The sequence below is a fragment of the Ursus maritimus genome, unplaced genomic scaffold, assembly GCF_017311325.1.
Source record: "Ursus maritimus isolate PB19 unplaced genomic scaffold, ASM1731132v1 scaffold_31, whole genome shotgun sequence".
In the NCBI taxonomy this organism is placed as follows: Eukaryota; Metazoa; Chordata; class Mammalia; order Carnivora; family Ursidae; genus Ursus; species Ursus maritimus.
The window spans coordinates 12,244,385-12,269,335 of NW_024425675.1; the positions used below are offsets into that span (position 1 = coordinate 12,244,385).

General features: G+C 42.8%; 1 protein-coding gene across 2 annotated transcripts in view; it reads left to right on the forward strand.

Moving 5' to 3' along the window:
• Window positions 1-24,951, forward strand: part of CUNH10orf67 (chromosome unknown C10orf67 homolog) — a 136,757-nt gene that overhangs the window by 37,265 nt on the left and 74,541 nt on the right. For both annotated transcript variants that reach the window (XM_040645327.1, XM_040645326.1), the window contains exons 5-7: window positions 11,173-11,325; window positions 17,426-17,558; window positions 18,664-18,722. In XM_040645327.1, the coding sequence (XP_040501261.1) occupies window positions 11,173-11,325; window positions 17,426-17,558; window positions 18,664-18,722 (345 nt within the window). The remainder of the gene's footprint in view (window positions 1-11,172; window positions 11,326-17,425; window positions 17,559-18,663; window positions 18,723-24,951) is intronic.

Sequence of the window (24,951 nt, forward strand, 5' to 3'; positions counted from 1 at the left end):
CCCTGCTTGTGTTCCCTCTCTCGCTGGCTGTCTCTCTCTCTGTCAAATAAATAAATAAAATCTTTAAAAAAAAAAAGAATATATGTTTGTGGGGAAGGCTAAAGTTGCACCAGAAAAGTAGGTCAACAAAGGGCTAATAAAGCCAGCGAGACTGCCTGTTGGAGTTAGGTGCACACAGGCCCAATGGGGATCAGGGACCAGAGAGGGTCAACATGAGAAAAACCAGGCTAGAATGGATGAAACAGGTGAACTTAGTCCTAAGGCTGGGTTCCCCTATGACCCTAGCACAGCGTTGCCTGGGTTAATCAGGTCCCTTTACAGAGGCCCACATGGGATAGATCCTGTTCCTCTTTCCTGAGTAGGGGGGGGCCTAGTTCTCTCTTTGCCTCGTCAAGGGGGAGAATTGAGTGCATACTGTAAGGAGAGAAATGGGTTGAGGACACAGTCTCTTGGCACGAATGCATCAAGAAAGCCAATAACCAGCCCCACACTCCGTGTGATGAACGTAGCTCCTGGCCACGAGGAGAGTCCTGTGACTCTTGTGAAGATAAAGAGTGAATCAGTCTAAGAAATGCTGCTTTGCAGAGAAGCATCGAGGTGAGGTTCAAATGAAGGCTGACAGCCTGGTGGAGGCGGTTCTCAGTTCAGACTCTTCGGCACGGAAGATCATTTACTTGTGCTTTTCCAGTTTGGACTATGCCCACTTCCTGCGCCCCACTGCACCGACTCAGATGCTTTTTTAAACGATGATCTCCCAGGTCTTTAAAAGAGAACTTTAGAGACTAGAAAGCTCTATTCTTCTCCATCTACATGGCACATTGAGGATTTTCTTATACACGGGGAAATTTGTGACTAGCCCGGAGCTGTGCATAGCAGGCCCTGTGAATAAGTCCAGAATGAATGTTGGTGTGTTCTTGCAGGGCTCTTCAAGTAGAAGATATTCTTTGGGTGACATAGTCGGGGAGAAGAATACTTCCCATCGTTCAAAAGTATTAGGCACATTACACCCCCAGAGTGCTTGAAATATAACCATTAGAATTTCATTTCCTCAAATCAAAACACCACCCTGTCCTTTACCAACAGAGGGCTAAGGAATGACGTTTTTGCCTTCTTAATGGATGTTCTTTTTTCTGTGAGAAAAATCTGGAATAAGTTGGAAGAGAGGGGGCAGTACGGAGAGATGTTTAAGTTGAGAAAAGGGTACAGGGCTGTAGAGAGAGTCGACATTCTGTGTAGACTGGCTCTGCTGGAACTTAACGTAGCCTGGAGCTGTGGTTATTCTTTTGTCTAAGGGGGTGATGGGCATTCGTTACAGAAACACAGGTGAAATGTTCGGGAAAACGTCCTCATTTTCTCTAGGCCGACAATTAATGATAATGAAAGCCGTTTCCATGTATTGAATAATCTGCTATGGCCCAGGCTCTGTGCAAAGTTCTCCATGTGCTGCGTCATGATTTATTCTGTTTCTCTAGAAAGACAAAAATGACTAGAGTTAAATTCAGAAAAATGTAAACTTTTACATCGAAGTTTTTATTTCAATGACTTCCTTCTTGGTTCAGCTATAATTGGCATTCAGAAGGAAAGGAGAATGCAATGAACTCCTCTTACGTGTTCTCACAGAGTTGGAGAAAACACTGGTATTCATGCCTTCTCCACTCTGGCTAAGCCCCCAACTCCTTAACGGCTCCTCATAGAAAGAAAATTCTAGACTCTTCAGCGTCCTGCTCACCTTTTTTTTAATGTTCTGTAGTTTTTTAGCCCCCTCATAACAGGTGGGATAAACATGTAATCAGAACCACCAGAAATGTTGCCCTGGTGACTCAGAAAATTCAAACTCCCTGGAACACAAAGGAAAATTAGCCTTCCTGAGTCTAGCAACTGGCCACGAAGGCAAGCGACTGAAGCAGACTTCAGGCTCCATATTTTTTTAGATTTGTTTTCCATAAAATACAAAGGATGCTGTTTTATCTAATTAACTTATTTATTTTAATATTTATCTTAAAGTATTTTAGAATTCACAGATCTTTTTTCAGTTATATGGAGATGTAATCAGCACACAGCTCTCTATGAGTTTAAGGTGTGACCTACATATATTGCGAAATGATTACCACACTAAGTTTCGTTAACATACATCTCCTCATATAGTTTCAAACTTTTTTTTTTCCCTTGTGATGAGAACTTTTAGGATCTATTCTCTTAGCAACTTCCAAATACACTGTACGTGGTGTTAACTCTAGTCCTCACCTTCTGCATTATAGCCCCAGGGCTTATTTATCTTACAGCTGGAAGTTTGTGCCTCTTGACCATCTTCCTCCACTCCCCCCACCCCTGCCACTCATGGACATTTCTTAAGCAGTGAACTAATATATGCTACATTTCAAATACAAATGTTATGAACATAAAGAAAACAACAAATAAAAACAAAAATGCATAAAATGTCAACATTAAACTCATAGTTCTCATATAAGGGCACCTGGGTGGCTCAGTCGGTTGAATGTCTGCCTTCAGCTCAGGTCATGATCCCAGTGTCCTGGGATCGAGCCCCAGTTCCGGCTCCCCGCTCAGCGAGGAGTCTGCTTCTCCCTCTCCTTCCGCCACTCCCCCTGCTCCTTCTCTTTCTGTCTCTTTTTCTCTCTCATGCTCTCTCTCAAGTAAATAAATAAAATCTTTAATATAAACTACTAGCAGATAAAATAAGTGTAGCTCAAAAAATAACCTATACTATATACGATAGAAGAAAAATGTAATCATTCTTTAAAAAAACGAACATAATCTTAAAAAAAAAAAAAAGCGTCAATTGTTTCATCATTTAAGCCAGAGACGATTTCTCTGCCACGTTTTCTACCTTCCCAGAAATCTCTTTCTGATTGTCATTAACAGGGAGAATGGAAAATTGTTGTAAGTTAACTTCCAATATTTCCCCATCACAAAATCACATCTCTTCTTTGATGACTGCAAAGAGATCATTGCAAATAGCGCATTGTCTGTTTTGCTGGACTGCAAACCTTTTATGGATAGCAGGTGGTAGTGTTTGTTCCAAGAAAAGCATTTCGGGTTTGTCCTCTTCTTTACTTAGTCAAGTATAGATGAAGATTTGATGCAGAATTACCCAAATCCATTTCAACGCTGTTAAAAATGCATTTGTTAAAATGTTAACATTGTTTTTAAAAGTCTTCAAAATGGGAAAATATTTATTCTCGCAATAGAAACCATGCTTTGTTGACTGGCATTTTCTTATGCCTTTTGAAAGGGGGGGAAGTATAGACGAACCGTATCTGATAGACAAACCATATCTAATGAGGGCACTAATTTTAGATCCCAAATTTTAATGCAGCAAATACTATCCGGGGGTTAAGTGATTTTTATTTTCAGATTTTCTTTAAGTGCTAGTAACCGTATTATGCAATAAAATACCAACATTTTGGTATTTGAAGGGGATTAAATTCTCTGGACTCTGCCTTAGGAAACGAAGATGGGCCTCTGCCGAGGACAAAGTGCATCTCCTCAGATTGGGAGGAATGCCTTCTCTGGAGCACTGCTAATGGCCTGAATGAGGCTTTATGCTGAGGAGAGGGTGAGAAAGAAAACTGCCTCGATGAAATGGGAAAAAAACTAACGTGAAGAGTTACAAGATAAGTCACCACAGACCCAACCATGACCCAAAGCGTCGACGTTATCTTCCCCCTTAACTCCACACCTCTCCCTGAGTCTCCTGGTCTCGGGTGTTAAGGTCCAGCTGGTCTCCCTGGCTGGGAAGCTAGCAGTCACTCCTTGTGCAGGACACCACGATTCTCCAGGGGTTCACACCGGTGTGATCACCCTCCTCGTCTCCTTGAGAATGGGCGGGATGTGGGCCTTGCTTCTAACCCACAGATTTCTGCCAAGGTGCCTGGATGATTCTATCTCATAAGAGTGTAGCTCCGTCTTGCAGAGTCTCTCTCTCTCCCTTGCTGGCTTGGAGGAAGCAAGAGGCCATGTTGGGGAGCCCCAACATTTGGAGGTAAAGAACCGCAGGCAGCCTGGAACGGAGGGCAGCCTCTGGCTGACAGTCTGTGAGAAACGGAAGCCCTCAGTCCTCCAGGTGCGAGGACGTGACTCCTTCCAACAACCTGAGCGAACACGACAGCAAGATCCTTTCCCAGGGAGCCTCCATCGAGACCAGGATTGTTGCAGAGGATACACCTAAGCTATGCCTGAACTCCTGCCCCACAGAAACTGAGAGAACGCCAGTGTGTTTGAAGCCACTGAGTTTGTGGTAAAACCGTGTGTTTGCGACATGGCTTAGATACAAAATACATCCTAGTTTTCAGTGAGTCATCAACTCGTGACACTTTTTAACTTCCTAAACCCATTGCTCTTAGCTTGGCACAGAACTAGGTCAGGCAGTCAGCGTTGCTTGCCTGGCCCGTGGCTGTCACCCCCTTATCCCATCTGCTCTCTGTACTGTGTCTGCCTGGCCAAGTGAGCAGCCTTACAAAACAGAAATCCCTTCACATCTTGCCTCGTTTTGAAATCCCTCAGCATCTTCTCTGTAACTGTAGGGTGACTTCTGAGCCTTCAGCATGGCCAAGAAGGCCCTTATATTTCTCCACTCTTATCTCCTTCCCCTTCTTGGTGAAAAATTTACCCTCCAGTCATCCAGAGCTCTTTGCATCACCTGCTTCTGTCCGCATGCTTCAAGTTATTAGTCACCTCCCTGGAATTGTCCCGTGATGTCCCTTCTTGCAGGAATGCTCTTTCTCTCCTGGATAACTGACACCCTGAATTGTATCACAATTGCCCACTTGTGGATTGGTCTGTACTTACTCTAGAATCTTTGTTCCTGTCGACCAGGACTAAGTTGTATTCGTCTCTGTACTATGGTCCTAGCAGAGAGCCAGGCACATCATAGATAGTCAACAAATTTTCGCTGATGGAGGCCTGAATATAACCAAGAAAGGTGCCAAAGAACTTGACCTATGCCATGGTACTGGCAATAGATCATGAGTTCTTAGTGAAAACGTCCTAGGACATGGCAGTGCAGGATGTCGAGGACTTGAACTGTTCTTTCGCTCGATTGTTCAGTCATCCATGCATCGTCTGATTTTGTAGCAGAGACAAAAGCAGCCCTTGCACTCAAGGTGTTCATAATCTAGTGGCCATGAGAGATAGGGAGGGAGGGAGGGAGGGAGGGAGGGAGGAAGGAAGGAAGGAAGGAAGGAAGGAAGGAAGGAAGGAAGGAAGAAGGGAGGGAAGGAGGGAGGGAAGAAATTCAGCAATTACAATCCATAATCGAGGTTTGCACCTGATGGGTGCCCAACTCTTCTGTGGGGGTCGGGAGAGTAGTTAAGGGAAATTTTCAGGATGAGATGATTCCTGAACTAAGCCTTGAAGGATGGTGACTATTTGGCAAGTTTGGGGGGGCAGGGTGAGAAGAATCAGGGACGTGGCCCATTTCACGGAACAGAGGCATTAAGGTGTGAGGCAGTCAGGGAGTTGCAGGTGGTTTGGTAAAGCTGGAGGACAGGGGACTGGAAAGAGTGGTGAGAGGTGATGCAGGAAAGTGAGGCTAAGGGATCAATACTTTATGTTGAAGACATTAAAGAATCTGTAGAATTCTAACGTGCATGGATTTGCCACATTGCAAGTTAAATATTACTGCAGTGTTTATGATGCTTGATAAATAATGCCGCTCTTCCCCACCGAGGTTCTGGACAAGGTGACAAAGTCAGGGAGCCCGCGGATAGAGATCATCTGCTTTCCTGTGAAAGCAGACTGCCTAGTGCTAACTCTCAAGTCTTGGCGGACTTGCCTCCCATCAGAGGCAGCCCTGGGCTGGGCGGGTCTCTTCCTGCCCCGGGCAGAGCACGGGCTCCCACAGCACTCACCCCAAAGAGATAGGGAGGAGGAGGGGGATGGCCCAAATATGACCACGTTTCTTCTTCCAGGGTCAGAACTCAGTGGAGGGTATCACTTCACATGGAAGGAAACAAGATTCCCTGGATTTTTCTTTTCTTTTCTTTTCTTTTCTTTTCTTTTCTTTTCTTTTCTCTCTTCTCTTCTTTTTAACCCATTGAACTTCATCATTTAGCCTATGATCAGTTAGCTGTGTATCTGAGCCCTGGGGAGAGGAAAGCTGTGCTCCCACCTTCATGATGCAGCCCGCCCCCCAATACCAGACACTTCTCTGCGGATCCTGAGACTGCTGGTGCCTTGGGAGATTTGGCATCTGGTCAGAGGAGTACATGATTTACATTTAACAGCAAGGTCACTTTGTATCTAATACTAAGAATTCATTTTCTAGTCTGTTTCTCACTCCAGATTATATCCAGCTGTGTTGTTCAATATTGTTGGTCAAGAGGTTTTGCCCATGAGACCAAATGACATAATAAAAAGCCAACAGTCATGCCAGAGATTTGAATATTAGCTCCTCCTCACTTTCAAATGCTGAAGGAAAAATTGCAGGGCCAAAGGAATTAAATTCCAAAATAAAGTTTCTTGCCATTGTGAATTAAAAGACCAAAGACATGCTTCTGCCTTTTCTGTCCCATTGCCTGCCTCAGAGGCAAGCTCTTGGTGGCACAATGTGGTCAGGAGATGGGTGACCTGAAGGGAGGACTGAGCAAACACGTCAGCACATCAAGCATCGTGGGAGCCACCTTCCCCACTGCCAGAGGAGGGGTTATGTTATGGAAAGGAGACAGGCTGTAATAAATGCCTTGGTGTCAGATTGGAATTGGAGGTATCAGTGTGAGTTTATGGTCTTTAGATGTAAATATTATATTACTCAAGATTCTCCAGGGAAACAGAACCATAGAGAGCAAGAGAGAGAAAAAGAGAGAGATTGATTTTAAGGAATTGGCTCACACGATTGTGGGGGCTGGCAAGCTTGAAATCTGCAAGGTAGACCAGCAGACCAGAGATCCAGGGAAGAGTTTGATGTTACAGCTCAAATCCAAAATAGTCTGCTGACAAAATTCCCTCTCCCCCCGACCCCCCGGACCTTAGTCTTTCTCCGAAGACCTTCAACTGATTGGATGAGGCCCATCCACGTTATGGAGGGTAATCCGCTTTACCCAGTCTATCGATTTTAATCTTAATCTTACCTAAAAATATACTTTCACAGCAACATCTGGGCTGGTGTTTGATCAGATTTCTGGGTACTAGAAAAGAAAACCCTCTCCTCCACTACGGGATGCCAAGACCAAGGGAGGCCACAGCTGGGGAGAACAGGAACCTTGACGTGTAAGAGGAGGCTGGACTGAGATTTTGGGCATTTTATTCATTCATTCATTCATTCATTCATTCATTCATTCATTTATGGCTTTCACTTTCTTCCTATCTTTCTTTCCTTTATCCAGTTTTGTTGTTGTTATTTAAGAGTTTAAAAAAAAAAAGCTGTGGCACTTTCTAATGCCTCTAAGAGTTCTTCTAAGAGGTAAGAAACATGAGACGGGAGACCAGATTTGAAGGGTGGTGAAGAAAAATAAAAGCGCCTTCCGCCTATCTCCTCGTGAGTCCAGCTCATTCAATAAACATTGGTAGAACATCAGAAACATTCCTGGAGATGAAGAGAAATGAATCCAATGTGTTTGGGTCTTACAGTTATTTTATGAAATGTCAGAAGTAAAACTTTTTGTTCTTCCAAAGAACGGCATGACCCTCCCTGCGCTGAAGTCCAGAGGGACTGAGTCCTTCCTAAAGGCAGGCTCACTCGAGCACCACTGAGTTCACGTAGCATCTCAGCCCAGATCCTGGGGGGATTTTAAATGAGCATTCAGCGTGGTTTGTGTCACGTTACAGAGGAGATGACTTGGCCAGCTTGCTGGAAGCATCTTTATTTTGGTGATTTTTAAAAGTAAAATAGGGGTGCCTGGGTGGCTCAGTTGGTTAAGCGTCTGACTCTTGGTTTCAGCTCAGGTCATGATCTCAGGGTCATGAGATCGAGCCCCGTGTCAGGCTCCATGCTCAGTGAGGAGTCTGTTTAAGATTCTCTCCCTCTTCCCCACCCCACTCCCACTCTCTCTCTCTCTAAAAAAATAAGTAAATAAATCTTTAAAAGTAAAATAAATCCAGCATCTTCAGAACATAAAAAATTTGTGAGCAAATAAACAAATAATAAATGAACTGCCCCAAGAGGAGTGTTGACAAGATACAGAAAGAACACAGCAGTGGGGGGCAGGTGGGGTGCTCAAGCTTCCCAGGGCAAGTGGCATCTGGGTTTGAATGACAAGACAGAACAAAAATCAAATGGTAGAGTGTAATCCTTACAGGCAGCTGATTGCGTTGTAAACACTATTCAAAATGGTTTAGGTGCATTGTCTTATGTCATCCTCAGGGCACTTAAGGTACTGCTATCAGTCCCATTTTACGGATAATAAGACTGAGGCACAGGGCGCTAAGTGACAGAGCGAGCGGGTCTGCCAATGCAGGCCAGCCCGCTCTACACAATCAACCTTGTTCTTTACAATCGCTCAATTGAAAAAGCTGGAGTTGTCACGTGGATTGTTTCACTTTCACTCTTTCCCACTGTACTGAGTATTCTTCTGCTGATTTTTACAAGTGCTGTGTAGGCCCCTTCGGCGTTCTGTTCCTAGCTTGACTCTCAATTCTACCTTGGTACGGTATTCTCCTCAGTTGGCCGGGGCTCGTCATATATTGTGGAACAATTTTCCTTTGTAAATCTAACCCTGAAAGCTAATGTTAGGTGTGTGCGCAGATGTGTTAGGTTTTACTACATTTCCTGTATCCGCCTGTGCTCGAATATATTAGCAGTGAACACATAAAGACAAAATCATGCTGTGATTCTCGAAAGAGTTCAAGATGGACAATATGATTTTACACATCAGGGTTGAAAAGGAGAGTTCTATATGCTGGAAGTAAGTAAGTGACCGTGTTCATTTTCTAGGCGTTTCTTCCCTGTTTGCTTTTGTGACGTGGTTCTTCAGGGTACTGAGTGCAAACGGGCAAGCACCTCACTGCTTAGAACAGCCTCTCAGGAAATGGCACTTCCACACCAGCAAATGGAAGAGGAAAGCCAATCAATAAAACTGCTAAAGAGATCAATGGAAGTTCTAAAACCAGCTGGAGTTCTCAGTAAAAGGGCATATAATTAGAATTGCGTTTTTTCAAAACATAGAGCATAAATATCTAATAACATATGAAAAAAATTCACTTTGAATGGTGGTCAAAGCATGCTGATTCAGGGGTGCCTGGCTGGCTCGGTGGGGAGAGAGCATCTCCTGATTTCAGGGTGGTGAGCCCGAGCCCCATGTCAGGGGTAGGGTTTACTTGTTTAATAAAAGAAGTGGCAGGGCACCTGGGTGGCTCTGTCGGTTAAGTGGTTAAGTGTCTGCCTGCCTTTGGCTCAGGTCATGATCTCAGGGTCCTGGGGTGCAGCCCCACTTCCAGCTCCCTGCTCAGCAGGGAGTCTGCTGCACCCTCTCCCTCTGCCCCTCCCCCTCTGCCCATGCTCTGTCTCGTGCTTTCTCTCTCCCAAATAAATAAATAAAACCTTCTAAAAAATAAAAAATAATGAAAAAAGAGCTAAAACATGCTGATTAAAACAAAAATAAAATACTACGTTCATATATTGTCATAGTAAGACTCAGAAAATATACAATGATTCAGAGAACGTAGTAAGACAAACACTCTCTTCCTCGAGGTAGACTATAAACTGCAGAATCTTTTTGAAAAGAACTTTATAAAATGAATCAAGACCATTAAAATATTTCTAGGCTCTGGCCAGGAATTCTACTTCTAGGGATCTACGCCAAGATAAAAAGATCAGAAATGTGGACAGAGGTGCGGGTATAAAGATACGGTGTAATGAAAAACTCCAAATATATATATTATAATTATATAAATAATGGTATTTCTATAGAGCAGAATGTGATGTAACCATCAGTAATTACATTTATGTAAAATGTTAATGACACGGGACATGCTCATGATATAAGATCAAATGAATTAAATCTTTTTTTTTTTTTTTTTTAGGGTGAGTAGGGGAGGGGCAGAGGAAGAGGGAGAGAGAATCTTAGGCAGGCTCCATGCTCAGTACAGAGCCCGATGCGGGAATCGATCTCACCACCCTGAGATCATGACCTGAGTCAAAATCAAGAGTGGGACACTTAACCGACTGAGCCAAATGAATTAAATGTCAAATGAATTAAAATACGGGCATACCATATGGGATATACAGTATCAACTAATATACCAATTCATTTCAAACCAATCTGAGGGTGTCTTTTTTTTTCATTTAATTTCTATTTGATTAGTGTTATCAAAAAACAGCTTATTTGTTTTTTTTTTTAAAGATTTTATTTATTTATTCGACAGAGATAGAGACAGCCAGCGAGAGAGGGAACACAAGCAGGGGGAGCGGGAGAGGAAGAAGCAGGCTCCCAGTGGAGGAGCCTGATGTGGGGCTCGATCCCATAACGCCGGGATCACGCCCTGAGCCGAAGGCAGACGCCCAACCGTTGTGCCACCCAGGCGCCCCTATTTGTTTTTTTTTTAAGAAAAGCAAAAAACATAGCCATTTTTTTCCATGCAGAGAGAACTGAATGATATGTTAGAATTATATAATTTTAGACTGGTTATGCATATAGACCTTGACGTTAATGCCTAATGGTTCATTACCCACAGCTTTGCATGGGGAAAAAAATTCTATTTTAATGCATCTTCCTCTGTTTTGGTCTCAGTTTCTTAAGTTTTCAAATGAAGCCTGGTCTGTCTAGATTAATGGTCTGCAAAGCTTTTCTGTGGAAAAAAGGAAAGAAATGGTGCTTGTCTCCACATCTCCATACCAAACCACTGGGGGAATTAGTTGCACCGTTGCAGCTTTCTTCTCTTTTTACGTATTCAAATTTTTGCTATCTTCCTTTCTAGGGGAAGATTGAAGTAGGGCATTCACAACTATGATGTGAATTTACAATTAAGGTTTACTGTGATTGCTTGTGTGGCCGATGCAGTTAGAGTACCACATTATGCTTTGCGTTTTATAGGAGAATAATGGGTTCTAGTCTATGGCACTTCAGCGTATCATTCAATATAAATATAGTTATTTCCTGAAAATTGTGTGCAAGTTACAAAAATAAGATAACTTACGAGACAGTAGCTTAAATAAAACATGAACTAGTTTCTGATGGTGCTTGCTTCGTGTCTGATTTTTAATGCTGCTTTCCTCCCTAGCAATTCTTTGAGGTGGAAGAAGAGACTTTTGTGCAAGAATCGACTACTATCAAAATGAGTATTTTGTTAAAAAAACTGAAGGATAGAGAAGAAATTATTAAGCAATTAAGAGAAGAACTAGACCAATATGAAGAGTCTAGACTTCAAAAACTTGTAAGTTTCAAAGCAATGAATAATTAATTTTAATATATGTAAATAAAGTTATAACTTTCCAAAAGTTTGGGTCAAGAATAAAGGAAATGCAGGTGGTATATCTTGGGCATCTCTCTCCACTCATCAGCCAGTCCAACCCTTTTCTGCCCAATGACATATTCCAGAAAACCCATAATCATTATAAATGGGAGCAATATAATTGTTCTCAATTTTTATTTATAATAGAAATAAAATAACTTACTTCCCACTGCAGAAATTGTCCCACTTTAGAAGAGCATGTAGATTTTTGTTTTAATTTTGGAGACGCCAACCCTGTTTTGCTATTTAGATAGTTTGAAAGACACAAAGCAATCTCTCCACATCAGGACTTCCAGAAAGCACCGTGAAACAGGAGGACCTTCAAGGAAAATTCTCGAAGGGTTTTTCCCTCAGTTCTCCTTGTTTCAAAGGAGGCCAGAAGTTGGTTTACTACTTGGACAAAGGACTGGTGGGTACAGAAATGGAAGGAGAGAGCAAGGAGAGGCTAAGCTCCTGTCAGGGAGGAGAATTTTAAGGGCTTTCCAGTGTGGACGCTGAGAGTGAATTCATTTTCATCTCAAGTCAGCTTTGAGCCACTGGCTGTGGCCCAACCACAGTTCAGAGCCATAGAGGAGTCTTTATTATTAGATCCTAAGAGCAAGAAGCTGATTGTTTGAGTCGGAGAGGCTAGCAGAGAGGCCAGAGGTATAACGATCTTTTGAATATCAACTGGCAGGCACCACAGGCCTCGTCAGTGGTACCTCTTCTCATCTCCTGGCTCAGTTTACAGAGGAGGAAGCAGACGGGGTGGTTAAGTGACTTCCCCCAGGCACACAGCTAGTACACGGTAAAGATGGCATGCGAGCTGAATCTGAAGCCCACAGAAGGAGGTAGAGCTCTATGCTCTACAGTAAGGTGTCAAGGTTGTGATTTTCCAAATTAACTAGTTGATATGTATTTATAAAATAGACTACAATAGTATATTATTAATGCAGGTGTATACACACCCACGTAAATATTGACACATGCATAGATATGCACAGAAAAGGTCTGAAAAATTATACATCCAAATGTTAACACTAGGAAGAAACATTTGTACATTGCCAGTCCCTTTAAGAGCAATCTATGGTTTGCCTAAATCCCACACTAGTAAGCTTTCTTTTTTAAAGATTTTATTTATTTATTTGAGAGAGAGAGAGAGATGAGCAGGGGTGGAGCCAGAGGTAGAGGGAGAAGTAGACTCCCCACTGAGCAGGGAGCCCCATGCGGGGCTCAATCCCAGGATCCCAGGATCATGACCTGAGCCCAAGGCAGACGCTTAACCAACCGAGTCACCCAGGGCCCCGCCCCCACCAGTAATCTTATTTAAAACTCCAAGTTTAGAAGAGGTAAGGAATTGCACTTGTATCATTCTGAAGGATTTTGTTTACTAACTGGTGAAGAAATGTTTGCTTTGTATAATCTATTATAGTTCTTTATGTTCTAAAAAATAAACACCTGAGTATCTTCTAAGTAGTACAGTATTAAGTGTTAGTAGCATAGATCTAATGAAATTAAATATTAACTCTTTTTACATATTCTGATTGCTTTGGAGGAAGCACATCCAGTTTTTGAACTTACTTTAACCTTTTCCTGGGTCTAAATCCAGTCTTATCTTTTAGAGACAATGATTTAATAGAAAGGACTAAAACCACTGTAATAGTTTTGGCCTTTAATCTTGCCTTGGTCAAAGATATGCAGCGTAGATGGGCAGGGTGATTTTGGTCCTCTTATTTCCCCTTTCTGAAGTGCCAAGTGAGACCTGCCTAGCTAAAAGGGATAGTTGTGAGAAGGATACCTGTTGTATTGAATGTGAATTGCTTTGAGTTCTTTGAAGAAAGCTAAATATATAAACCCTTAGTTATCAGGAGTAAATACACAAGTCCTTATGACCATCTAGTTTACATTCCGTGAAATGCTCTGAACAGACCTCAGGACCAGTTCAGACCATCCTGATTCGGGAATTGAGCTCCTTACACTAAAACATGAGGTCTATCTTGTAACATTTACATTTCTTAAGTTCTCTGACGCTGGAGGGGAAGGAAATGAGAATGGGTAGTGGCTTCTTGAGGACAAAGGAGTTGGGGTTCCACCCTGCTATTGTATCGGCAGGGAGTTCCCTGGTTCAGAAAGGCATCCTCAATACTCTGGTTATTCCAGGATAACTTGTCCCCAGGGAGACCACATCACAGTTTCTCTAAACACCCTAAGATTTGAGGGAGGTGCACGAAGGCCACAAAACAGATCATGAATTATATAAAATAAGCTTATGAAGAATACTTTTCTTTTTCTAATCCTCTAAGATTTCCTGAAATTCCATGCCACCCAGGTTCTGGAAGAGATCTTGTTCAATTTGAAATTTCATCTTATGCAACTGCTCCCTCTGGTGGTATAAAAAAGTTTGAGACACCAAGCACCTGAGATTAGATTTGGAAAAAAATTTGGAGAACCAACTGGAGAATTTCAAAGTCACAATGGAGATAACTTGAAACCACTTGAAATAAGCAAGCTGAATAAGCAATAGGGGAACACTCCAGTTCATTCTTACTGACAGTCAAATTACATGAATAGCTTTATAGTAAGTAGTCATAATATCTCTCTAGAATGGTTTTTGAGAAAAATCTGATGAGAATGTGATCACAAAGGGAAAGTTTAATGAACAGCTAGCTTAAATCACATTTATAACAAAATATGGAAATCAGGAAAGGGAGCTCTTCAAGTTATAGAAGCCTCATCTCTCCAGGCTTGATGTTGGATATCCCTCTGAGCACCGTCATTTGAGGACTAAGCACCTTTTCCAGTTTAGTTCTGTGGGAAACCGTTGAGACTTAACCGCGTGTCACTGTGGTTCTCCTGTCCGTTGATGAGTCCCCTTGAGGATTGCTTCGGAGGCTGGCCTGTCAGAGCGAACACACACCCGTGCGTTTTCATTGCAACTGGAGTTGTCCCTTTTGAAAAGACTTCATTTTTTCCCTTACCCTCCCATAAATGAGCTGTGCAACCATCCCCCCCACCCCCCAGAAGGGAACATAACTGCTTGTTGCTGACAGCTCTGAAACAGAGCTGTCCGTCAAGAGTGGCGGCTCTGCAGGGCTGCACTGCCCCAGTGCGCCACTTTCCTGGCTGTCACTCACTGGGAGAGCACCTGCTCCTCTCCCTGTCGGGCAGCATGGGCATGCATCAGAACCCTAGTGCACCCCCCAGCAGCAAATTGAGATGTCCAAGTACTGTACGGGGAGCTGCAGAATTGAGACACCAATATGGCAGGAGGAAGACTGCTGAGAGGCACATGCGGGGCTCTAAACAGTCCTCCTCAGACTTTATTGTGCGCCTGGATCCCCCGTGGCTGCGGTTAAGACACAGAATCTGACAGTAGGTCTGGGCTGGGGCCTGAGATTCTGCCTTTCCCATAAGCTCCGGGGTGATGCCGGGCTCCTGGTCTATGGACCGCACTTGGAGTAGCAAGGCACTGCAGTATACCAGGTTTTCAAAAATGATTCTTTCAAGATCTGTTTAGGATTTTGAAGCCAGGGAACGGTGATTCTGCACATCTCGTGAATGTTCATCCGAGAATTAGTGCATAACCCACCGCCAGAAGTGCTCGTTTTCCCAATAGGAGAGAAAAACCTTACGTTGGCGAGTTCCTTCAGAAATTTAAAATTCCAGAATGATCGTGGCTCGCACACAATCTCTCCACAGCTATAATGCGGCTTTAAATAGCTACATCTAGTTAACCACCTTTTAATGATCTCCATCCTTTTAAACCTTGGTTTATTAACGCAGTTTATTTTAAAGAAGTCTCATGGTTTAAATAAGCCAAAAACTAGTAGTGTGGGCAGATGGTAGAAGGAACACCACCACAAAACCTGCCACTCAGAGTGTAACAGATGACCGTGGCAGCCCAGAACTATCCCTTTGTTCATTTTGCTAATGAGTGTCCTCATTGCTGTGGGAGTCTGAATAGTTAATTACGTGCAGTTCCTGCAGCTGACAGATGGTGGGGACAGAGCTAAAGATTAACCTCACAAGAACGGGGGCCGTAGATGCGTATGAAGAGGAAAAACCGTCCAGTTGAATGTGTTTTCCTTGTTTCCTGCTTTTATATGAGAGTTTTAGAAAACGCATTGAGGTATTAGCTGCTACCATTTATACACTTTATGTTTCGTGTGATTAATTCAAATAGTTCTTGTTTAGTTTATGATAATGAGAGCTCCTGTCATCCGCTGTGGGTACCCGTTAGGAAACGTATGCTTAAGTCTTTGGAGACAAATATTGTTTGTTTGTTTGTTTGTTTGTTTGTTTGTTTGTTTAAAAAGCCCTTTGTAGCCTATAAGTCCATTCTGTGATGGTTTCAAGTTGAACCATGTGGGACTAGAAATTAATGACTAAGAAAGGATCCTTCCTTTATTAAAACAGTGCTGTTTATTAACTATCAGATTTGTTAGTTCTCATTAATTAAGAATGAGTTGGGCTCAAATAATGTAAGTGAAATGGTGGATCAAAATCATGAAGATTTGTATTGGGTTTAATGCAAAGCTTAACATTGTTTTAAAAATTAACTCTGATATGACTAACTTCATTAGTAGGTGGCTTCTTATTGAATGTACTGGGTTTATTCAATGTACTGCAAAAATTGTAGCCACTTATTTTTCTTTTGAGCCATTATGGTCACGGGGTAAAACATTTAAATAATTTACTTTCTGAGCTCTCTAAAGTTAAATAAAAATAACATTCCAAAAGGAACCCAGTATATTGGGAGGGAAGATTTTGTTTTTGAGAGAAGATCCTCTTTTCGTGGATCAGCCATCATGGCATTGCTGCAAAAAGAGTATGTTATAATTCATCTGAAGGTTACTTTAAAGTTGAAAAGTATTTCTCTTATCCATGTGAATTTTGAAGCCAGGCATATAGAACCTTCTGTCTCTTTTAGCATAATAATATAATGACTTTTCAGCCTACTCCTTAATATTTTGAGATGGCGTAATCATTTAGTATTTTACCATCACGAAGTAAAAAGTTCTGCACCAGCTTCCCCAATCCATTACATCTTAATTTAAAAAAAATAAATGTGTGGCAGTAAAATGTAGACAGCCATAAGCGAGGGTATATTCAGATGTTTTTCAATAGCTTTGAAACAGACAAGAAGAAGAAGAAGAAAGGAAGAGTAGCTGTCCCAATAAGCTTCTATTGCGTAAGAAAAAGCCTCTCCCATAATGGACATGGCAAGATTTAAACAAAAGACGCACATAATAAAAATGTAAATGAGTTTGCTTTACTAAAACTATAACTTTAAAGTCCTTTGTTGTAAGTTATCCTGAAACCTTCTTACAAGGTAATCGCTGTTTGCATAGAGATTTAAACCGAAGTCTTCAATAGCATTAACCGCCTGCACAGCCCCCCGTGTGACAGGCATGCAAAGCCACGTTAATGTTCAGAATATGAATTGCCTCTGGGTGGCTCCCCCACCCAGCCGAAAACCAACTGTGTGGATATCCGTGCGCCTGATGGACTCCATGCGGCTCCCAGCCTGAAAACGTCACCACTTTGACATGTGATGTGCTCCTCGTGACACTGGCAGCGCTGACACTGGGAAATGCCACAAAGGCAACAAGCCCCCCTCCTTAGCCGTGCACTTTGCCACCCCCTGGCGCTGCCCGTCCTGGTCCCCCCAGCCTGCCTAGTTACAGGCGGACAGCACTTCAGACACACACAGAGGGAAGTGTGGGTGGAGGGGCCCCAGCTGCCTCCCCGGACGCAGCCTCCATAATGAATTGACCTGAATGATGAGGGCACACAAACAGTATGATATGCATTATTCCTGTCAATAAAATGTCCCCATGTGCTGTGGTCTTTGTACAGAATGTACTGCAGCCTTTCTTCCAGCGAGCTCTATTTAATCTCCTTCCTTTTTACTATTCATATTATAAGTGTGTAATAGAATTCAGAAAATTATATGATAGCTCTTCTGCGTCTGTATTGTCTTTTGTTGCATATTTAAATCCTTGGCTCTCTGCTTAGAAATATGGAATTCCCCATCTTTCAGGACACTTTTGCCAAAGAGACGGCTCTAGAGAGGGAAAATTTGGAGTACAAAGTGGCAAACGAGAGACTGATTCAGATCATTTCAGAACTCGAAGAAGCAATCCGACTCAATCTAAAGGAAAATTCAGTATTAGGTAACATTTTACAGTCATTTTCGAGAAAAACCGATGCTTCGGGCACTTCGTAAAACCCATAGCGGTGTTTCTCTTTACCAAACATACGTGTGCTTGGTCATTTACGTGCATAAGATCTGTCTGATAGCCATCTCTGATCTTCACTGAAGATGGCATTCCTTGCTTGGGAAAGAGGGTTTATTTGTGGCTGTGTTCTTAAGCCATGCCATTCTAACTCAGGGTGGGTTTTTTTCCCCTCCCAAGACAAGCACTGACCTTGGAAAAATGTACTAAGCAGTGCTCTATTTCACTTAGAAATATTATAACTGGATAGAGACCTGCTGATTTCTGTTTCATATGCTTGCTTAATCATCTAAAATTTACCACCTTTAAATACTTAAGCACACGGACTGGGGTATGCTTTGTGGAGAAACAGAGTTAGCCCTTCAGGAAAATATGCCACTACTTGCTACTGAATTATCTTCACTTTTGGATCCAAATTTAAAGTACAAATCCTCATGTGTGTCCCTCATACTCCCCTTTTTTACATACCATTGACGTTGGTAAAAGTTCCATTTAAATCACCAAAGTATTTTTTCACTTACTGTTACCTTTGTATTTCTGTTACTTATATGATTGTTCCCCTTACCTGCAGTGATGAAAAGTAATAAAAAAAAAAAAACTTAGAGCAAAATATTGATGAAATCAGATAGATTACAATATCCCTTGGATATAAATTACACCATGCCAGTGTCGTTTCATTTCCCTTCTAACGTGGTGTGATACTGCTTTTTCAGTCGTTGGTAGTTCTTACCGAGTCATAAAGTGCCACCTGCGAAAGCACTTTGCATTGGCTGTGACTAAGAGCAAAAATGTCCATTGCTAGTATTGATGAAAAGCTTTCAGCCCTCAGCCACCCTTGGATCTTGAACTTAGTTCTTAATCCCTATCTGACCAGCCGTCTGAACAGCAGGAAGAAGGCTGTGAATGTCAAGGGCAGTTGTGAAGGTCACAATCCTGCTAGGACTTGCGTCCACCATGCCTGCCTGCCCTGAAGCAGGGAGCTTGAATACAGGGCCATAAGCTTGTAATTTCATGGTTGGCCTCTCTTTCCTTTTGTTTACAGAAGATGAAATTGTAAGACTGAAAGAGAAGGCAGAAAAGAATCATCAAACTATTCAAAAGGTACTGTAACTTTTTACATTGACGAATGACTCTTTTACATTAAAATATCAGCACGACGAGTGAAATAACACTGTGTCCCGCTTGTCTTGGGGGTGTAGAGAAAAGTCCATTTCCATATTTAATCTCTCCCATGACTTGGGTGGGGTCTTGTAATAAGTAAGGATTCCGTCTTGAAAATGAATTAATGTACAGATACTTCTTTTCTTTGGGATAACTGAGTGTCCTTGTTAACTATAAGGAACTGAAAAGTTCTATGACACAGGGGGTCCAAAGATGGGCTAGTGGGAGAATTCTATTATTAAGAACGAGCAATTTATTTTCAGCCCAGATGTGGCTTCATGCTCATTTTTCTGTTTGCGTGTGAACTGGGCTTATGCTATGCAGGAAATCTGTGTTTAGAAGAGGAATTCTTTTGGTATCAGCAAGGTCAAGATCTCCCAGGGCATCCGAGGCAGGAGGACCACAGTGGTACAGGTTGGGCGCCCCTGCTTTGGGCTTGCTTAGCTCTCCGTGGTAGTGTCCCATCCTACCTATCAACACATATTCAGCGATGGGCAGACTTCCCTGCCGTCCTGCACGCCTCAGAGGGCAGAGATGGTGACATATCTGTTTCTGGTACATTCCCAGTGCTGAGCACCGTGCCTGGCGCGCGGACAAGTGCTCCTTGAGTGATTCATAGAATGAGAATGTGTTTAGAGTTCAGGAAATTTACAGGTGAAAACGTGTGTTTACATCCCTGACTTATTCTAAATAGACATTGATGCTCTCCACTCACTGAATCGAGTGCTGGTTTTAAAATGAAAATTAATTAAAACTGGATAACATTCCGTTTTAATTAAACATTCAGTCCCTCACAGGCACTAGCCACATTTCCAGAGCCCAACAAACGGCCACCTGTGCCCAAGTTTAGGTCCAAATGTCAACCTGATTGTCCAGTTCAGGGTAATTTTGGGCTTTTGATAAAATTACTTTTAAGAACTATTTTTTTAAAGACTCGGTTACCCCAAAGGGTCAGAGTTGGGAGATGTTTTCTCTGATAACCAAACCCATCACGGGTTTGCAGAGCGAGTTCTTTTTCTTGCAGTTCACGCTGTTTGCAGTGGTGACGTACAAGTCCCATCCTCCCAGAGAAAACTAGAGTCTGTGGGCAGACAAGTTTAACCTTCTAGACATCCACAGTTGAAATGAAGTCCCGGCTTTCTGGTGTCACTTAACCTCCACGGAAGGTTGAAATGTTCCTAAACCTGTTCAGTCTGTCCTGTCACTGGGGGAGATGAGTTGTGTAAGCTTACTCTTCTCTGAGAGGAGCACAAGAAATTAAAGCAAAAAATCTGACCAGGAAGCCATCAGTTAGAAAGAAACATGCCCCTTCGAATGACGCATTATACCTTGTGTGAGCTTAAATATTTCAGTTAAATGCATCCTCACGTTCCTAAGTCCGCACTGCCCAGTGGTAGCCCCAGGTGGCTAGTTCAGCACATGAATTGTGCAACCAGGGAACTCAATTTTTAATTATATTTAATTTTATTTTTTTAATTTAAATTTAAAAACTGATACTTGTTTCAGTGTATTGGAACACCTTTATGTATATTTTAAATAACTTGGTATGGGACTCTGCTTTTTCTTCGGTAAACTTCATGCATTCTAAACACAGATCAAGTATTTCCGATGAAATTTTAGCCCCCGAATTGAGATGTGCTGTATGTGAAAAGTACACACTGGGTTTCAAAGACTTCGTTTAAGTGAAATATTGCAGCAATGCTTTTTATTTTTTATTTTTTTTAATAATTTTTATTTTGTTATGTTAGTCACCATACAGTACATCCCCAGTTTTTGATGCAGTGTTTCATGATTCATTATTTGCATATAACACCCAGTGCACCATGCAATACATGCCTGCTTTTTAATATTAATTATTACACATTGAGATGATAATATTTTGAATGGATATTTGGATAAATGTATTAAAATCGATTTCTCCTGTTTCTTTAACCTTTTTTAACAAGGCTACTATAAAGTTCAAAATTGAATATATATTGCACCATATTTTTAATTCACAGCTCTCTTCTAAACAAATATAACAGATGCATAGTCTGTTTGATCATTTGTTAAATCGTTTCTCTTTTCTTTTTTTCTTTGTGCGTACTGAACCTCCACAGAAACACTGAATATGGGCACAATTTGGTATTGAGCAGAAAGAATCTAGAACCTTGGGTTCCTCTTCCATTTCTGCCTCTGTGGTCCCTTGGGCCAGTGCCTCATCCTTCTTCCTGTGTCTCACAGGCTTACTGTGAGGATAGAATGAGATAATGCACGTCAAAGTGCTTTGTCAACTGGAAAGCACATCAGGAGTTGTTGAACAAACGAGAGCTGATATTTACTGGTTTGGTTTCCAATATTCTCAACTAAATCCATTAATTCAGCAATGTTTATTAGATGCCTTTTAGTGCCAGGCTCTGTGCTACTCCTGAGACACACACACAGGGACACGTGCACACACACACACACACACACACACACACACGAACCTGCCGTAGAGCAGATTAAGTCTAGAGCGAGAGACAAAAACCCTGGCTGTGTGATGTGGACTGTAATGAAAGTATGTACATAGAGGAGAGATGTCTAGCTTTACCTGGAAGGTTCTAGAAAGGCTTCACACACAGTTCCACACCTATTTCGCACTCCTTCCCTGGAGCTGATCTTTCCACGTAGGCAGGAGGGTGGAAGAGCTGGGTACAGAGCGTGAATGCAAAAACTGTGAGATGTGTTTGTGGACTTGATTGTGATTTGGCATGGGTAAGGAACAAGGTAGGAATCTGGTGAGCTGTGAGAATTCGTGTTGGGGCAGGAAGAGGGGAGAGGGGTAAGCAGCTCAGAAGCCCCTGGATAAGACACATGTTTTCTTTTTTAACCCTGAATTCAATGAAAACCAGGTTGAAAATGGCCTGTATTTGGGTGGGCGGATCTCTTGCCATCCATCAGCGCTTAAAGCACTGTCTATTATGATATTCAGTGACTTTCGTGTTTAAATTCCAATAATCTAATAACAGCTGCATCTATATTCCAGCTGTGGCCATAATGCGGATCTCCTTCTGGGAGGGAGTCAGCCAGAGGTCAGAGATGACAGCCCAGGCTGGGGTCAGCATCAGGATGCAGGGCAGCATAGACTGCTGTGGGCCACGTGGGGAAGCGCCGTGTGGATTGTAAGGGATCCGGGAAGGTTGGAGGGAGGACTCTGAGTTGACTCCCAGAAGAGAGGTTCTAGTAAGCCAGGAAAGGGGTATGCGAGGGGGGGGTGGGCAGCAACATGCAGAAGGGAAGTAAGTGCATGTGAGTTGCTAGAGCTCAGGGGTATGTGAGAGCAAGGGGTGGCAAGAAGCAGGGCTCATGGCAGAGAATTCGTACTCGTGCCAAGGGGTTTGAATTGTCTTCTGAGTGCACTGGGGAGCCTTGAACATTGAGGAAGGATCAGATTCATGTTTCAGAAAGAAAATGAGCGGGAGGGAGCAAAATCTGGAGCGAGAAAGACCAGTTACGAGGTTACTTGGATACACCAGGGAAAGTGTAATCTGAAACAGAAAGAGTACAGTAACAGTGGGGATGATCGGGAAGGATGAATTCTGGGGATGGTTAGGCAGTAAAAGCTACAGTCACTGATAAGGTTGAAGGCAGGAGAAGTAAAGGAGAAGTTGAAGCTGGAGAGCATTCGAATGAAGATGAGAACAGGCAGTGGGGGAAGCCAGAGAGGGGACATCACGGAAGCAGAGTTTCCTTTGCAGTGTGTCCCGCTGGCTGTGTTAAAGGCTCAAAGGGAAGATTAGGCAATTAGCTCTGGCAACGAAGTGATCCTGGTGATATTAATGGAAGTCATTTTCCTGGAACGGTGGGAGCAGTTGAGAAGTGGGGTGAATGCAGAAGGGGAGACAGTAAGCGTGGGCAACTCTCTAGAAGTTTTGCTGTGGATGGTCAGGGAGACGTAGGGGAGTAGTTGGAGAGGGACATGGGGCTGAGCGAGGAATTTTTTTAAAGAAGAAACTAGAATATTTTTAAATGATGCCAGTAGAAAGAAGAATGAGCAGGGAGATGTATAGCAGAAGAGGTCGTTGATGAAGAGTGATCTAAAGGCAGGAAGGATTGGGATAATGGTCTTGGTGTTTGTGGTAATTGACACCAAATGGAAACTTGGTGACATTCCTTTTCAGACCAAGGTATGATGACTCAATACAAAATCTTTTCCTTTCCTTCCACCTGATTCCATTACTTTCCCTAAACCTGCCATCCACCCTCCCACCTCATCAACTATACCACGGTGTCACCTCTGGAGGCCTCTATCTAGCCAGTCCCCACCGTTCTCCAGCCCTGCTCTGGCTGAGATGGGCCAATCCTTGCCTGTTGGTGGCATTTCCAAGAGTATGGGGTTTTAACCCAGAGTAGCTGCACCCTCTCTCTGCATATCATTTCACTTAGATCTAATTAGCAGCCTTTCTTTCTACCCCCTACAGCTCTGCTAATCTCCACTACTTTTCTCAATTCCCATATTCCATCCTCCACGCTACTTCCGAATTCACAGAAAACATGGCGGACACTTGGAATTTTTTTTTCCCTTCTGCCCTCTCTTACTCTGTCACTTAGCTTACCTAGCCTTACCTTTACTCCTTTTTATCCGAAGAGGATCATTCTTCTTTGCCCTGACTCATCCTTCCAGCTATTCCCTGTGTTATCTCCTCCTATCTCCTCTTCTGGAACTTTCTTCATCAGCCCCTTTCTCTCTTATGACTTTAAAAATTTCCCTCTCGCCTAGAGACATAATGAAACCATTGTCTTGGTGGTATCCGTTGACACTAATCACCCCCAACCCATTGCCATTTACATTTCAAATATTATTTAAAAGAAATCTATGTTCACCAGCCCCCTTTTCACCCCCCCATGCTGTGGATAAGGCGACAGTGAGACCCGTATTGCCTTCAATCCGTTTTAGATGTTTTCCTTCCTGAATTTTCTGCTGTATATGACAGCCTACCTGCCATTTCATGGAGTCTTCAGCAGCAATGCTCACTTCTGATTCTTCACACACTTCTTCATTCCTTCCTAAGCAACACCTGTCAGTGGCTTCTCCTCCTCCATTTTCCACTTGAATGCCATTCTTGGGAATTCTATTTATCCTTGATCTTTCTCGTTTTCTCTCTAGCTGACTTCAGCCTCTCCGCATAACTGGCCCACTTGTTGACCAGTGACTTCCAAACTTTCTTTCCCGCTTCATGATTACCCTGACCACCACGTCTCTAATTTCAACTCTGTTCTCATCCTTAATTTCAAAGTTACATGCGCTTGGACAGCCCCCATCCATTTCCTATGGTAATTAGAAACTCCCTCTGTGGCCCTGCGTACCTGGGACTATTTGCTCTCTTAAGGTCAGGAACTGTCTTGTTTATATTCTTAGTCACCAGCCCTAAAAAAATATTTGCTGAAGAAATGTTCTACATATTCATCAAACCCACTGTCAAAACTTGAACTGATTACCCCTTGAATCTGGACTCTGCTGTGTTCCCCCATTTACATGAATGACATTGTCCTCAATCCCGAAGAACAGAGGAGAAATCGAGGGTCATTCTCTACTTCCTCCTTTATACCTTATATCTAGTTGGTCACTCGATCTGTAGATTTTCCTTCCAAAATTGATCTCAAATCCCCCTTCTCTGTCACAGCATTGCTACAGACTTGTTTGAGGCTCTCATCATTTCCATACATTCGAACTTCATTTTCCTGTCTCCACCCTCATCCCTTTACAAGTCCACACTCTGCCATAGCTGTGTCCTACCTTAATTGTACGCGCTAAAACTTTCAATGGCTCCCCATTGCCTACCGTATAAAATCACATCACACAAAAATACACTGAGGGATTTTCAGGTGTCAGAAACAGCTAAATGCTGTCCAGAAGAACTCTTTGAAATAGGTTTTATTTTCTTAGTCTGACAGACAAGAAAACCAAGACTTGAAGCAGAGACTTCGTTTACCGGCACAGCTAGGAAGGAGCAGAGCTCCGATCTGAACAGACTCCTGGTCTGCTCATTGCATCACCCTGCCTTCTACCCCTGATTGTGGGGAGCAAGGCCTCTCCTACTGTCACCCAACCCTCCCCCTTTCCTTTCCTGCCACTGCTGTCTCTCTGCACCCTGGGTCCCCCAACAGCAAGCCCTCCCCGAGTCCTCCGTGACTGCATGCTCCTCTC